The following is a 15,178-nucleotide window of genomic DNA, read 5'->3' on the forward strand; positions in this document are numbered from 1 at the left end:
TTGACTGATTGTTGCGTACTGCATATGCATCACAGTGTATGTGCGCTTATTAGCCATTGCGATCAGGACTGCGATCGCATCGGCTACGCAGACCCATCACAGAGTGATTGACAGTTTGTGGGTGGTGACGGGGGGCATGCATAAATTAGCCACTGCGATACCATACGAGGCCTCACAGCGTGCGCTGAAGTTAGCAGTTCCTGAGTGAGGTCTGACCTGCCTTAAATGTGCTTATGGGGCTGATGTTACTCAATGTTACCGATTATTTTGCTATGTTGCTAAACTATACTGATGTGAGTAAGGGGGAGTGGGCGTCCTTATGCTTGGCTGCGATCGCAATGCAAATGCATCATTTGCATATTACCGGTAATATTAGCAACTATGTTACGTGCGTTCTAGCAGAATAGCGATCCTTGCTGAATAGGGCCCTGAATCTGGGACAGTTGGAAGATATGCATACATGCCGACATTATGGCTGCCTCCAGGAGGTGGCAGCCATAACTGTACAGTATGGGGGCATGGAGCTATTTGGGGTGGATCGGGGGCGTGACTCCGCAATCGCTTCATCGCGGCCACGTCCCCACCACACAATGCCGAGATTACCGGCATTGTGTGGCCGGGGCCACGGTGATGCGATTCAGTGCAAATCGAGTCATGGACCGCCCACTTGCAAGCCGGACTGGATGCCAGAGGAGGGGGATGCGTGGGGATGTCGCGCCGACCGGGAGACTTGCCCACCTTTCCGGAGGGGCGGGAGCGCAACCTGATTTTCGGGAGACCCCTGACCTCCCCAGGAGAGCAGGCAAGTATGGAGATATGTAGTTATAGTTAATTTTTATTATATTTTTCAAAATGTATTTGAATAGTTATTATATAATAGTGTGTATATCCAATGGGTACAAACAAAAATGTACTTCTTTAAAATACTCTAAACAAAGATAATGCGCAGCAGAGGATACGGAGGGCACCTTCCTACATACTGTCATAACCATCAGGTAGGCGGTGTGTACACACGCCCCCTGACTATCTCTGAACTTGCTGGCACACCCACAGCTTTACATCTGCACTTCCTAATGGGAGAGTTGCATTAACAGTCTGCATGCTGTGACTCTTAATAAAACAGACTTTTTTCCAGCCTTTTACCATATTAGCAAAACTTATATTGGCACCTAACTCCAATCTATATAGTTTATGTGCTGGTTTATTTTATTTTATTAATCACATCATATTTTTTTTATATATATATGATATATGTTTTACAATATTTTGCATATTTCATATTACAGGTTGAGTCTCCCATATCCAAATATTCCGAAATACGGAATATTCCGAAATACGGAATATATTTATTTTATATATTTTTAGTATGTCTGAGAAAGTGAAACCTTTGCTTTTGATGGTTCAATGTACATAAACCTCGTTTAAAGCACAAATTATTAAAAATATTGTATACAATTACCTTCAGGCTTTGTGTATAAGGTGTATATGAAACATAAATTAATTTCATGTATGTACACAAACTTTGTTTGAGCCACAAAATTATTGAAAATATTGTATAAAATGACCTGCAGGCTGTGTGTAGAAGGTGTATATAGAACATAAAAGCATTATGTGCTTAGATTTGTGTCCCTTTCCCAATATATTTCATTATATTATGCAAATATTCCAAAATACGGAATATTCCAATATCCAAAATACCCCTGGTCCCAAGCATTTTGGATATGAGAGACTCAACCTGTATTTTATATTTGCTAAGTAACTCCAAATAAAAGTATGATATATTATCTTTGTTTAGAGTATTTTAAGTAAGTAAGATTTGTTTACGCCCATTGGATATACACACTTTTATATATTTAAACGGACCTGGTTGGTTAGGAAAGACCAACAGTATCTTAGGCAGCAACATTAACTTCCTTATATAGACACTCCTAGGGAAGGGAGCGCAATTCACACTCCTTCATTATTTGATCTAGTTATTATATAAAACTGTCTTTTTTCCTAGAGCATCAGAATTACTTTGGAATTGATGACAATTTAGGACCTATAGCAGTCAGCATTCGGAGGGAGAAGGTGGAAGATATCAAAGAGAAAGAGATTTCTCTGTTCAACTATCGTATTGCTTTCCGAACAAGTGAGGTAATTATCCTCCTTTGTGCATGATTTGTCTTTTCAAGTTATTTATAAAATCATCAGTGAATTAATCATGATTTTAAATTGTACTCTCATCTAGATAAAGCTGTGAATACATATTGTTCTATTTTTAAAATGGTGTCATACAGACCTTGAACAGTTCAACTACAGACACTTTTCAGAACTTACAATGATAATAACTATCCTGACTTTATTTTTTTCAATTGAACTATGTGTATGTGTTTTGCCAGAATGGAATTAGGCTTTGGCTATCAGGTACTAAATGTTTATTCATGACATATAAGTGATGCCTCCTATAATACTGACATTCTGCATTAATCATTTAACAACCTGTTTGATGCCCTTCATTTCAGGTGGAGGGTTTTTGAAGGGGTATTATCAATTAATCTATGGTTAAAGGTAATAGTCACTCTGGCACCAGTGGGTGTAGGGTTGTAATGGATATCACACAATGCACAGCATTTGAAAAAGCTGTCCCTGCCCAGTGTCCCCGTTATGTCTTTTATTAGCTCCATTTCATTGTTGTGAATTTATGACAACTGTGTCACTATTATGTGTGTTCTCTGAGCTTCCCTTGTGTTTTTGTTTTTTTCCCTGTAGCGCCTCTTTGCAGAATCTCAGGCCCTCTCAGTATTCTTTTCAGCCCCTCAGTTCCCCTCAGTTTCTGCATTGTTTGTTCCCTTTATGCTCTATGCCTCTGTTGTCTTATCACAGTGCCCTCTTTCTTTGTGTTGCTTTGCTTCCACTGCCCCTTTGTATCTCTATAGTTTGGTCCCTGTAGCCCAATGGTTTCCAGTCTATTTTTTAATGTTCTAACACACCTGCTGACAGAACTGTATTGTTGTTACTCACTGTGTTTTGATATGTCTGTACTAAAATGTTGTGATAAATAACAGTGGAATAATGAAAATATATGACAAACCTCTGTGATTCTCAGCTATATATTTTAATTTCAGAATAAAATATATTTAAGTGATATACTCAGCATAGTAATAATGGAGAGTTTACCTTGCCACTTCTAGTGCTGAGGTCGGGCAGATAGAGTAAGCCTGGAGGCATAGGCGCTGGCAAGGGGATGACTAGCCCCCCAAAACATTTCAGAGGCGGCAGTATATGTACTAAGTCGTAAGGAGCGGGATTGCCACAGGGCCGGGCAAGGAGATATTACCATTACCAGGTGCTCCACCTTTTCCCTCCCCACAGCCCTTCTCTGCCCACCTCCTCCATTCTTTCTTTCCTCTTCACCTAGCTCCAACTCCTACAGTGGCTAGTAACTGCTAGCGGGCCCCTCCCCTGGGACCAGCCCTGCACACTAATTCCCTCCCACTTTATATATGCATCCTCTCTGACCCCTCAGCTCACCCTTCCTTTTTTCTCTCTCTCCACTTGGACACAAACGACCCCATTCCCCCACAGCACACCTGGTCAGTCCCTCGCAGCACCCCCAAACCCCCCCTCCCTGGTGATACCCCACACCCTTTGCGGCACCCCCGTCCGACCACCACCTTCGCAGCCCATATATATATACGTGTGTGTGTGTATATATATATATATATATATTTTATAGATAGATAGAAGCTTCTTGTTTCAGATCTGTGTTATTAGAATAATTTAGGTCATAATGGATGTTGTTGTCAGTATAAGGTGTTTTATGACATTTAAAATGTTTTATGTGATGTCAGCAGTGAAATAATTAATTATGTAATTTGTCGTGAGTTCCTGATGTTATACATACATACCAACATTTCAGATCCAGGAATTGGAGACAGGGACATGGCCGTGTCATGTAAACGTTCGGCAGACCCTTAGCCACCAGTGAGACTAGTGCTGAACACAAACAAAAGTAAGGTAGAGAGCTCATGAAGGAAATTATGCCATATATAATAATCTTCCCTTGCTAATTGGCTTGCACCACATGGGGTTAGGGTTAGGGTAAGGGGGGAGGGATAGGTTCAGGCACCAAGGGGGGAGGGTTAGGTTTAGGCCCTAACGGAGAGGGTTAGAGTTAAGGTGGTGCGGGGTGTGGAGGGTTAGGGTGTAAGAGAGGAGGGTTAGAGGGAGAAGGGGGGAGGATTAGCATAGCTACGTACCCCTGTCGTGACACTGAGCATTGGGATGCCACTGCCAAAATATTGACAGCTGGCATCCTGACTGCCGGTATTTCATACCCAACCCCTGCAGTAGCCCACACAGGGGGGGTTTCTGGGTACTCAGAACCCTCCCTGACAGAGGGCAGAGCAAGCATCACCATGTTATTAAGCCCTGCCCCCTCCTGGCAAAATGCCGTGATTCGCTGGTCAATGGGGAGGAGGCGGAGCCAATATGATGCAATATATTTATAATTGCATCGTTTGGCTCCGCCCCCTCTCAATTGATCCGCAAATAGCGCCATTTTGCCACGAGGGGGCGCGGCTATTGACATGGGCCTGGTCTCGTCTCCATCTCCAACATGCAGCTGCTGCATGGTAAGTGTGTGTATGTGTGTGTATATATATATGTATGTATATGTGTGTGCGTATATCTCTCTCTCTATATATACTATACGGTGTAGGAATTACAACGGTTTCTATATGTGCCTCCCACTTTTTAAGGGACCAAAAGTAATGGGACTATCAATTCAAAAGCTATTTCATGGATAGGTGTGGGCTATTCCCTCGTTATTTCATTAGCAATTAAGCAGGTAAAAGGTCTGGAGTTGATTCTAGGTGTGACATTTGCATTTGTAATCAGTTGTTGTCGACTGTAAATATGAGATCCAAAGAGCTGTCACTATCAGTGAAGCAAGCCATCATTAGGCTGAAAAATCAAAACAAACCCATCAGAGAGATAGCAAAAACATTAGGTGTGGCCAAATCAACTGTTTGGAACATTCTTAAAAAGAAAGAACGCATCGGAGAGCGCAGCAACACCACAAGACCCGGAAGACCACGGAAAACAACTGTGGTGGATGACAGAAGAATTATTTCTCTGGTGAAGAAAAACCCCTTCACAACAGTTGGCCAAATCAAGAACACTCTCCAGGAGGTAGGTGTATATGTGTCAAAGTCAACAATCAAGAGAAGACTTCACAAGAGTGAATATAGAGGGTTCACCACAAGATGTAAACCATTGGTGAGCCTCAAAAACAGGAAGACCAGATTAGAGTTTGCCAAACAACATCTAAAAAAGCCATTACAGTTCTGGAACAACATCCTATGGACAGATGAGACAAAGATCAACTTGTACCAGAGTGATGGGAAGAGAAGAGTATGGAGAAGGAAAGGAACTGCTCATGATCCATAACATACCACCTCATCAGTGAAGCATGGTGGTGGTAGTGTAATGGCGTGGGTATGTATGGCTGCCAATGGAACTGATTCCCTTGTATTTATTGATGATGTGACTGCTGACAAAAGCAGGAGAATGAATTCTGAAGTGTTTCGGGCAATATTATATGCTCATATTCAGTCAAATGCTTCAGAACTCATTGTGGACGGCGCTTCACAGTGTAGATGGACAATGACCCGAAGCATACTGCAAAAGCAACAAAAGAGTTTTTTAAGGCTAAAAAGTGGAATGTTATGCAATGGCCAAGTCAATCCCCTGACCTGAATCCGAATGAGCATGCATTTCACTTGATGAAGACAAAACTGAAGGGAAAACTCCCCAAGAAGAAGCAGGAACTGAAGACATTTGCAGTAGAGGCCTGGCGGAGCATCACCAGGGATGAAACCCAGCGTCTGGTGATGTCTATGCGTTCCAGACTTCAGGCTGTAATTTCTTTGCAACAAAGTATTAAAAAGTGAAAGTTAGATTTAGGATTGTTTAGTTTGTCCCATTACTTTTGGCCCCTTAAAAAGTGGGAGGCACATATAGAAACCGTTGTAATTCCTACACCGTTCACCTGATTTGGATGTAATTACCCTCAAATTTAATCTGAAAGTCTGCAGTTAAAGCACATCTTGTTTGTTTCATTTCAAAGCCATTGTGGTGGTGAATAGAGGCCAAAATATGAAAATTCTGTCAATGTCCCAATATTTATGCACCTGACTGTATATATAATGCACATATCAAAACATAGATGTATGGGGCAAATTTCATGTAGTGGACTGTAGGTCAGTAATGAGCAGGGGAGTGCCAACACAAATCTGCAAATATGCCGAGGGCTGTGGTTGCTTGCATGTTGGAAATTTTTATTGTAGTCTCCTCAGGATCTAATCTTTGAGAATATTGATCTATGTGGGAAACACGCTGTTAACACACACTGTCAATACCCCACAGATAATTGTTTCACATGTTGGTTGGTATAAAACCATAACAAGCAGGGTTCATAGTAGGCTACAGTGTCAGTATGCATTAACCTCCCCAATAAACATTAATGATATGTACAATTAGATCTGATCAAGTTGAGGTCATTAGAAGGCAGTTCAAAAAAAAACTTTTTCATTCCAGTAAAGGCAGAGAAAAATTTCTTATTTGTGGCCTGTCACTCCGATATACAAATGTTCTATGTATTTGTATACAGTACTGACATCCACACAGCATACACTATACTACAACCTCTCCCATTATACTGTACTCACTATGCTAGTACCTACACTACACTGCCATCTCACATTTTGTACAGTTTATTTTCAGACCAGAAAATTGGCCAAATGTTTTCAGAATTTCAAGGGAAATGCCTGCAAACTGGCATTGTTTGTAATAGCACCACTGTACAATACGAATACCCACATGGCATGCACAATTATGATACCCCATACATTACTGAGATTCACACTGTGCTAGAACCGACACTACACTTCAACTCACTACCGACACCCACATGATGCTGCAACCTACTGTACACTATGCTAATGCCTATCCTGTGTCACTCTACTTTGCCTGCTTAAGATGGACAGTGTTGCAACCTGCGTCACTGACTCAGTACTTTTTGATAAATCTGCTTTACTTACCTCCTTTTCAAAAATACATTTGAAATAGAGAAAGAAAAAAACAACAAAAAAAAATAATATTGAACATCACACTTCCCATCTCTGATGTAGCCTACAGTATTAACTGTTGCAGCTGGGATGACCAAAGGGGTTGGATACTGCCAGGCCTCCTCCTTCTCCATGACCTTGCAATGCTGTTGATTTTACCTTTGTCTGCTTACCTTGCAGATCAGACATGTCAAACTCAAAATATCTACCGGGCTTAATATTCAAGGTCTATGAGTGTGTGGGTCACAAGGGAAAAAAAAGTCTTATATGCAATTTTGAAAGGTTTATTATTAATAAAAACCAATGCAATGCCCCCTATAGTAGTGCCCCTTATGCAATTCTACCCTGTATTACAGCCCCTTTTGCAATGCCCCCTGAATTTGTGCCCCTTATGCAGTGCCCTAGTAGTGCCCAGTATGCAGTGCCCCAGTAATGCCCTTTATGTTGTGCCCTCAGTAATGTCCTTAGTAGTTCCCCATGTGTTGTGCCCCAGTAATGCCCCTTATGTTGTGCCCCCAGTAATGCCCCTTATGCAGAGCCCCCAGTAATGCCCCTTTATCCAGAGCCCCCAGTAATGCCCTTAGTAGTGCCCCCAGTAATGCCTCTTATGCAGAGCCCCCAGTAATGCCCCTTAAGTTATGCCCCCAGTAATGCCCCTTTATGCAGAGTCCGGAGTAATGCCCTTAGTAGTTCCCCCATTAATGCCCCTTATGCAGAGCCCCAGTAATGCCCCTTTATACAAATCCCCCAGTAATGCCCTTTGTAGTGCCCCCATTAATGCCCCTTATGCAGAGCTCCCAGTAATGCCCTTTTATGCAAATCCCCCAGTAATGTCCTTTGTAGTGCCCCCATTAATGCCCCTTATGCAGAGCCCTCAGTAATGCCCCTTTATGCATAGTCCCCAGTAATGCCCCTAGTAGGGCCAATAGTGTCTGTATTGCGCTGGCGTCTGAGTCACACTGTTCATGTGTCGTGATTATTAATTGACGGCAGTTGTAGTGAATATTTGTACACAGAGTGATTGACAGTCATTGAGTGTTTTAGGGAGATAATGAGAAGTGGCAAGTCAAACGCGCTGTGTCGCAACAATTTTGTGGGCACGTCGCAGCCAGCAACTGCATATTTGTACTCAGCTTCACTGGCGCAGGCGGCTTACTTCCTACATTCTGAGCAGGCATAGGGTTGCTCAGAAGTTTGATGTGCGTCCGATGTACTACCGATGGTGCATCTTTGTATATAAGTGACGGTATTAGCAGAACTTATCAGTATCATTGCAAGCGTAAACAGTGGGCATTCCTGTCTGGTACAATAATATAACATTAACCAAGATAGAAGACACCCACCTAATCTGATTCTGACCACAGTGTGAGTGTAAAGTAATCAACCACATTTCATAAAGTAATGGCCAAAGCCAAGTTTACTCATTGCTGTATATAAGTACCTCAATTCATAGTGTCAAAAACTTGCCAGCGTCTAATGCCTGTGTCATTGTGGCCTACTTGCAGGTTTACAAGGAGGTGTCTGATATTAGTAGAAATTACTTCAGGCCATGATGAGCTAGTTTGGTCAAAGTGTAATATTGATGCTGACTGGAGACAAACTTGTGTCTATGACAATATTGAGCATCTTTATGTCTCATCAGGGTTCAAAGTCATATAGAGATTGTCACAAGAGGATGGATCTTTACCAGTCTTAGGAAGTAATATAATTTGCTTTACATATTGAAGACAGCAGAAAATATTTCTCATAGGTTGAATTGAGAGTGCTTAGTATTGGCTGCAGTAAGGCCCTCTGATAAAGCTTACCGTATATATTTCCATTGGTAGACTATCTGTGCCCGGAACCTTTCTTCTCAGAAAGGATTTAACTGCTGCCAGCATTTATTCTAACCTGAGGGGGAAGTCAAGTAAGTCTATATCTTCCTTCAGCAATTCTAGGAACATAATCCATATCCATTCCAGATACTGTCACAGGTTTTTATTACATATACTGGGCACATTACTTCCATTAATGCCATGGGGTATGTGACCTATTAGTTTTGCAATATGTGGTATGTGTGAGGATACTGGGTTTATGAGTGCCTTTTTGTCTATTGCTATGGCAGATCTGCCTTGACAAATGCGTATGTTTATAGCTGGTATGGTACCCAACCACCTTTTATAGGTTCACCAATCATTTCACAGACTATACAGGAGAAGATAATAGCAAAGGTACAATCAGGGGCATATTGGGAACTTAAAATGGCCCTGAAAATATTTCCGAAAGTTGCTCCATTTAGGCGTGGCCAAAAGCAAACGTTGGTGAGGTTAGAAGACCATTAATCCTAATACTGACAGCATCCCAGTGAACGCCATACAGCATACCTACCAACCTTCAAGTAGTGAAGATAGGGACCTTTGTGTGCGCCTGAAAAGGTGGCACGGCCTCATGTGAAATGCCGTGCCCCCTAGCCACTCCTCCTGTTCATGCTCTTGTTCCAGCAAACGACACGCTTAGTCCCATACACCTGCTCCAGCACTGCACACACTAACAGCTGCCTCCTGTGCAGCCCCTCAGTCTCCACCTCTCTGTTCTGCTGCTGCTGCTGGGATCTGGTGTGTTTGTGCCAGCGATTACAACCTTACCCTCTGGCCAGAGCCCAGGAGCCGGGTGAAGTGGGACCCTTTTCCGTGGTGGTGCTGCCCGGTTCGGTGTGAGGAGAAAAGAAAATGGTTTGTTGTGCCTGGCCCCAGCCCAGGTGTCAGACACTCAGGCAGCCAACATCAGTAAGAGGAGAGAGGTGAAGAGTCAGACTGGAGGCAGCCTGCCCCCAGCTCTCTCTAGTGGACATGTGCTGAGGACTGGCTCCTGATCAGCGCTGACCGGGGAACATATTTAAAAAAAAGAAAAAGAAAAGAATAAAAAATAATTTTAGTGGCCCAATGGGAAAACTCCCGGTGAAATCTATGACCAATCTGCCCCTTTGTTATTACACAACACATGAAGTAACAATGTGAACACTAATTGAATATATTTAAATTTACAGTAATACCAGATTGTATCAACACACTCAGAGTTTCTCCACCCCTAACCGTAAGTTTCACCTCCACACCGTAGAGCGAACAGGGTTCCCATCTGTCTTACTAGGAGTGGGGTGAGCTGTCTTCCAATGGTGAGATGTCTCCAAAGAGGCATAATTGCAGATCCCAGCTGCTTGACCATGGATCCTCTACTAGCGTGGTAGGGAATGGCTGCCACTGGGATCACCGAATCATGGGTGTCTCCTGATGGAGTGAACTTGTTAAATATAGTTGCATAACTCCACTGCTGGGCACTTGGACTGCTTAGATACAAACAGGGTGACCGTGTCCTAGGACGTGGCAGAAGCTAAAACTCCAACACACCAGTTATTTCCAAAATGTTCACCACTACTTATCTGTGTGTTCCCATCTTATACTCCCAGAACAGCCTCACACTGCAGGGTGGATCAACTGCTTTCTAGATTAGAGCATCTCAAGTGACTGAAAATATAATACACAGTGGGCTGATGATTAAATCTGGTTGCTAGACTTAGATAATTTGGTTTTAGCTGGACAGTACTGAGGACAGTTGCATCACTGAGGAGATTGCTGTTTAGATTAGCAGGACCTCCGGTGGATATGTAATCAAGGGCTAGCTTCTGTTTAGCAACAGCACTGTTTGAGTTGACCTGGTAATCTAATTATCAGTGTATTGTTTCTAAGAGGACAAGTAAATGCCTCTTTTGACAAAGATCCTAAAAGCAGCCCTGTAATTTAACACTGACATTTTCTAATACAAGTGATATATCTGACAATGTGGTTGCACACAAAGGGCTTGTTTCCAAGTCAGACGCAGCTTTTTTCATAGCCGCAAATAGCAAGTCTTTGCATACAGCGCAGAAGTGAATTTACACAATTCTGCATATCTCCAGGTGTTTTAGAAACATCTTGGCTGAATTTCTCTTTGGGCATTTTGGGGCAGAAACTAAGGGGAGACCATGCGATTGCATGGAGCTATTTTGTTCTGGGCATGTCATGGGACTGTTACTTGTGTGTAACTATACTTCTGTGCTATTCTGAATCATAAATTCAGCAAAGGGAAGTCTTTTTCTAACGGATCTCTTGCACCAAGCATAGGGCAGTTGTAAGTGTTGATACTAATGATAATAGTTGTACATCAAATGGGAAAATGCTAGCAATGAGTGAACACTCTAGGCTCCCTTCCTCCAACTAGCCCCATTGTTAAATCAATAACATACAGTACGTTTAGTAAATAAGATGCCTATCTGCAACCCATTCTTACAGTAAATAAAAGCATTTAAATTAAATTTGTGTTCGACTCAGAAGATGCCCCACTACATCTGCCATTCATAAATCGACATATGTATATACTATATCTGCCACTTTATATACTATATCTGCCACTCATAAAAAACCGACAATATTTGCCCAACATTAAATTAAAAGCAATCAAAATTAATAAATATACCTATACTCCAATAGTCATGTAAATTAGATTAATAGCTTTCACATTTAAAATATACGGTTTTCCCAACCTACCATGAAATTACATTTCAAGAATTCACTTTTAATAAATAGACACCCCCCCCCCCAATCAGCCCCAACAGTAAATTAATAGTATGATCAGGGAAATAGCAAGGTGGGGCATGGGCTTCTCTCTCAACGAAACATCTTCCAAGTCCTACCCTCTGAACCCTCCCTCTCCTTCTCATAATTCAAGGACAACTATATTAACCTCTTCTACCCTATTCGCTTTTGGGTTGCGTCATCTTCTATCCCCCTGGCCCCACATCCTAGATAACTTTACAGTCTAGCTAACACGCTCTCTCTCCTCTCACTTTCCTTGCCTCATCGTAATGGACTTCATAGTCCTGCCCACACAGTGGTTACTCTCGATCTTGTCTTCTCCCACTGCTGTCATCTCTGACTTCATCAACTCCCCCTTCCCTCTCTCTGACCCTATTTCCTCTCCTTTAGACTGTCACATCCCCTGTCACCTTCTCCCCCTCCCAAGTCTGTTCTTGCCAAATGCAACCTCAGCACCCTAGGCCTGGCCGTGATCTCTTTCTCATTGGACTTCCCTGCTACTAGGGATGAAGTTCATGCTTTCTCCCTCGGCTCCCTCCAATTGGCTCCTTGACTCCATTCCATCTCACATCCTCCGTTACCTCTATTGACACCTGCTCCCATATTACCTACCTCTTCAACCTGTGCCTCTCATCCAGTTCTGTCTCTTCTAGTTTCAACAATGCCCTAATCTCTACCATTCTCAAAAAAAAAATAACTTGACAGAGACTCGCTGTCTAACTACCATTCTATCTCTCTCCTCCCCTCTGCCTCAGTATCTACTAAAAAGGAGAACCTCCTCCTTTTATTATTTCTTCTCACCCACCTCTTTCCACTTATCCTTAAAGCTGCTGGGCATTTCATTTACATGCAATGTGATGACCTCACCCCTCAATCAACTGCTTGACTTGCTTCCCATCCACCTCAGTACAGTTAAGACGTCTCATCACCACATATAAAGCCCTCAATCACTCCACTGCCTTTTACATCTTCAACCGCTCTGTTCACACTCCATCCCACCCTCTCCATTCCTCCACTAACCATCACCTCAACTCTGGTCACCTCCTCTCACTCTCACATTCAAGATTTCTCCTGTGCTGCCCCAATGCTCTGAACCTCACTCCTCCTGCCCATCAGGCTCTTTTCCAGTATCCATACCTTTAAATGAACCCATTAAACTCAAGTCGTCCTGTTTAATCGTAACGTGTGTACGCAGCATTACGTATAAGTTATAACACTGAATAGTCAATGCCCCACCCACATTACGTTAGGAATGCAATCCCACCACACGTACTTTCTTCCATCTGGTGCTGTATATTTAAGAGGCAAACTCTTCTGTCTGCCTCTCTTACTGCGTGCCAGTTGGTGCATTCCCCAAATGTGACATGCCCTCAACAGGGAATAGTGGGCACATACCTGGCAGATGGAAGGAGTGAAATGGATCTGTAAATTCCACAGCAATATACAGTAGGGTGGCTCATCTACCGAGAAGGACTGTCAATCAGTCCTTTACAACATCCTGGGCACGAGTGGACAACTAAAAACTTATTATAGGTGCGAGCTGCACCCTAGACAATAATTACACTATACATCATCCTACTTTACACTTCCAAATCTACTACTGTAGTACAGCCATCCACGCTGTGCTTCTTTCTATGTTACACTGATACCCCATACAATACTGGCACCCACAAATCTCACAACTTTAAAGAAAACAAAATCCAGATAAAAATAAGCCTGGTCCAAGTCTGCCCAACCATGCCTTTGGTACGCTCAAACCTAATAATACTGACACACAAAATGCTACAACCTCCACTCCACATAATACTTACTCCACATTATGCTGCACCTACACTAGGTAGACTTCATTTCCAAGAATACTGACTGCATACTGCAGTACACTTTCAGCGCACACCCTCTCACCTTTTGAGAGAGATGCTTCTGCAAACTAGAAGTGCACCTGGGTGTGCAGGGAAACAGAAAAAGTGCACTGCACAGATATTGAATTAAAGTAAAAAAAAAAAATTCTCCCAATACACTGTGTTTATCCACAAGATTGGCTTCAATTAATTATAGAGAGAGAGAAGTGACAACAAGTCTGCATATATTTCATGCAACATCTGTGGTTAAAGCTTCTGTTTTAAACTACACAAAGGACTGCTAGAAATGTGTTTGTCCAACAAAGTGCAAATGGAAGGTGCAAAATGCTATAAAAAGTATCCGACCACATATGCACCTGTTCAGCACAAGGGCAAAGAGAAAGTACTTTTGTGGAGTTGAAATGGCTTTTCGCATTTTTATACAGCAAAAAATGTATTTAAAATGTTCCCTACTGCACATCTCTTTTATTTTAATAATCTCGTCTGCAAAATGAAATGTAATTGTTTAACTGCTGCTCACAGATATGCGCACTGGGTTACCTAATCCACACTTTCCAATCACATGACGTCATCACTCAGCTCAACTCCTTCTATTAGCTGGTGCAAACTCCTGCTGCTCCACAAAAGCAGAAAACTTGCTCCACGATCACTGTTACCAAGATAGCTTGTACTCAGCCATTTTCACTTACAAATAACCTCCTGTACTGCGATTCTGCACAACATTAATGGCAACGCTGCTACCACTTACACTATACTGCTACCCACACAGTACTGATCTGTGCTATGCAACAGCTGGACTATGCAAAAAATCTCCATTCTACATTCTACAAAACAAACACACTGGTTTTAGGGGGGTTAGGGTCCCAGTCGGACCTCCCATTGTTGTACGCTGGGCTGAACTTTGACCCGGGAAGCCTGTTCTGAGCCTTCCACATGATGGATTTAGATGAAAACTTCACATAGTAGTAACATTTCATCCCAGAAGACATACTAGGGAGTTGAGGTCCCGGTCAGACCTCCCGTTGGTGTCTGACCGGGCAGAACTTTGACCCAGTGAGCCTGTTCGGATCCATGGAGCCTGTTCTGAGCTTTCCACTGGATGGATTTGGATGATAACTTCACAGAGTGGTAATATTGGATCCCAGAAGACATAATAGGGGGTTGAGCTACCAGTCAGACCTCCCGTAGGTATACACTGGGCAGAACTTTGACCCGGGGAGCTTGTTCTGGCCTTCCACTGGATGGATTTGGATGAAAACTTCACAGAGGAGTGGCAATTAGTCTTGGATGTAACAATTGGTGATTTACCTGACTCTGGTGATGAACCGGATTCAGTGGAGACCGACTTGACTGGAACCATGGGTAACGTGAATAGCTCTTTTAACATAAGAATTGGATAGCAGTGAGAACTGCCTTTGATGATGAATGACTGGAACTGGAAACTTGATACGTTGGAGTGGGATCAGATGGAACTTGGAGGAACTGGTCTGGGACCGGCAGGAAGGCTTACTGAGCTGAACGGGGTACCAGTAGACGGGCTTGCAGACGGATGGTAGCACGGAAGCTACTTGGTGCGGCTGGGAAGCCTTGTAGAGACTGA

The 15,178-nt window shown here is 42.8% G+C and overlaps 1 protein-coding gene across 2 annotated transcripts in view; it reads left to right on the forward strand.

Moving 5' to 3' along the window:
* The window catches only part of SIPA1L2 (signal induced proliferation associated 1 like 2), a 249,628-nt gene that overhangs the window by 19,698 nt on the left and 214,752 nt on the right, over positions 1-15,178 (forward strand). For both annotated transcript variants that reach the window (XM_088474334.1, XM_088474335.1), the window contains exon 2: positions 2,003-2,136. In XM_088474334.1, the coding sequence (XP_088330460.1) occupies positions 2,003-2,136 (134 nt within the window). The remainder of the gene's footprint in view (positions 1-2,002; positions 2,137-15,178) is intronic.

The sequence above is a fragment of the Taudactylus pleione genome, unplaced genomic scaffold (assembly GCF_031769625.1).
Source record: "Taudactylus pleione unplaced genomic scaffold, aTauple2 ptg000154l, whole genome shotgun sequence".
Lineage (NCBI taxonomy): Eukaryota > Metazoa > Chordata > Amphibia > Anura > Myobatrachidae > Taudactylus > Taudactylus pleione.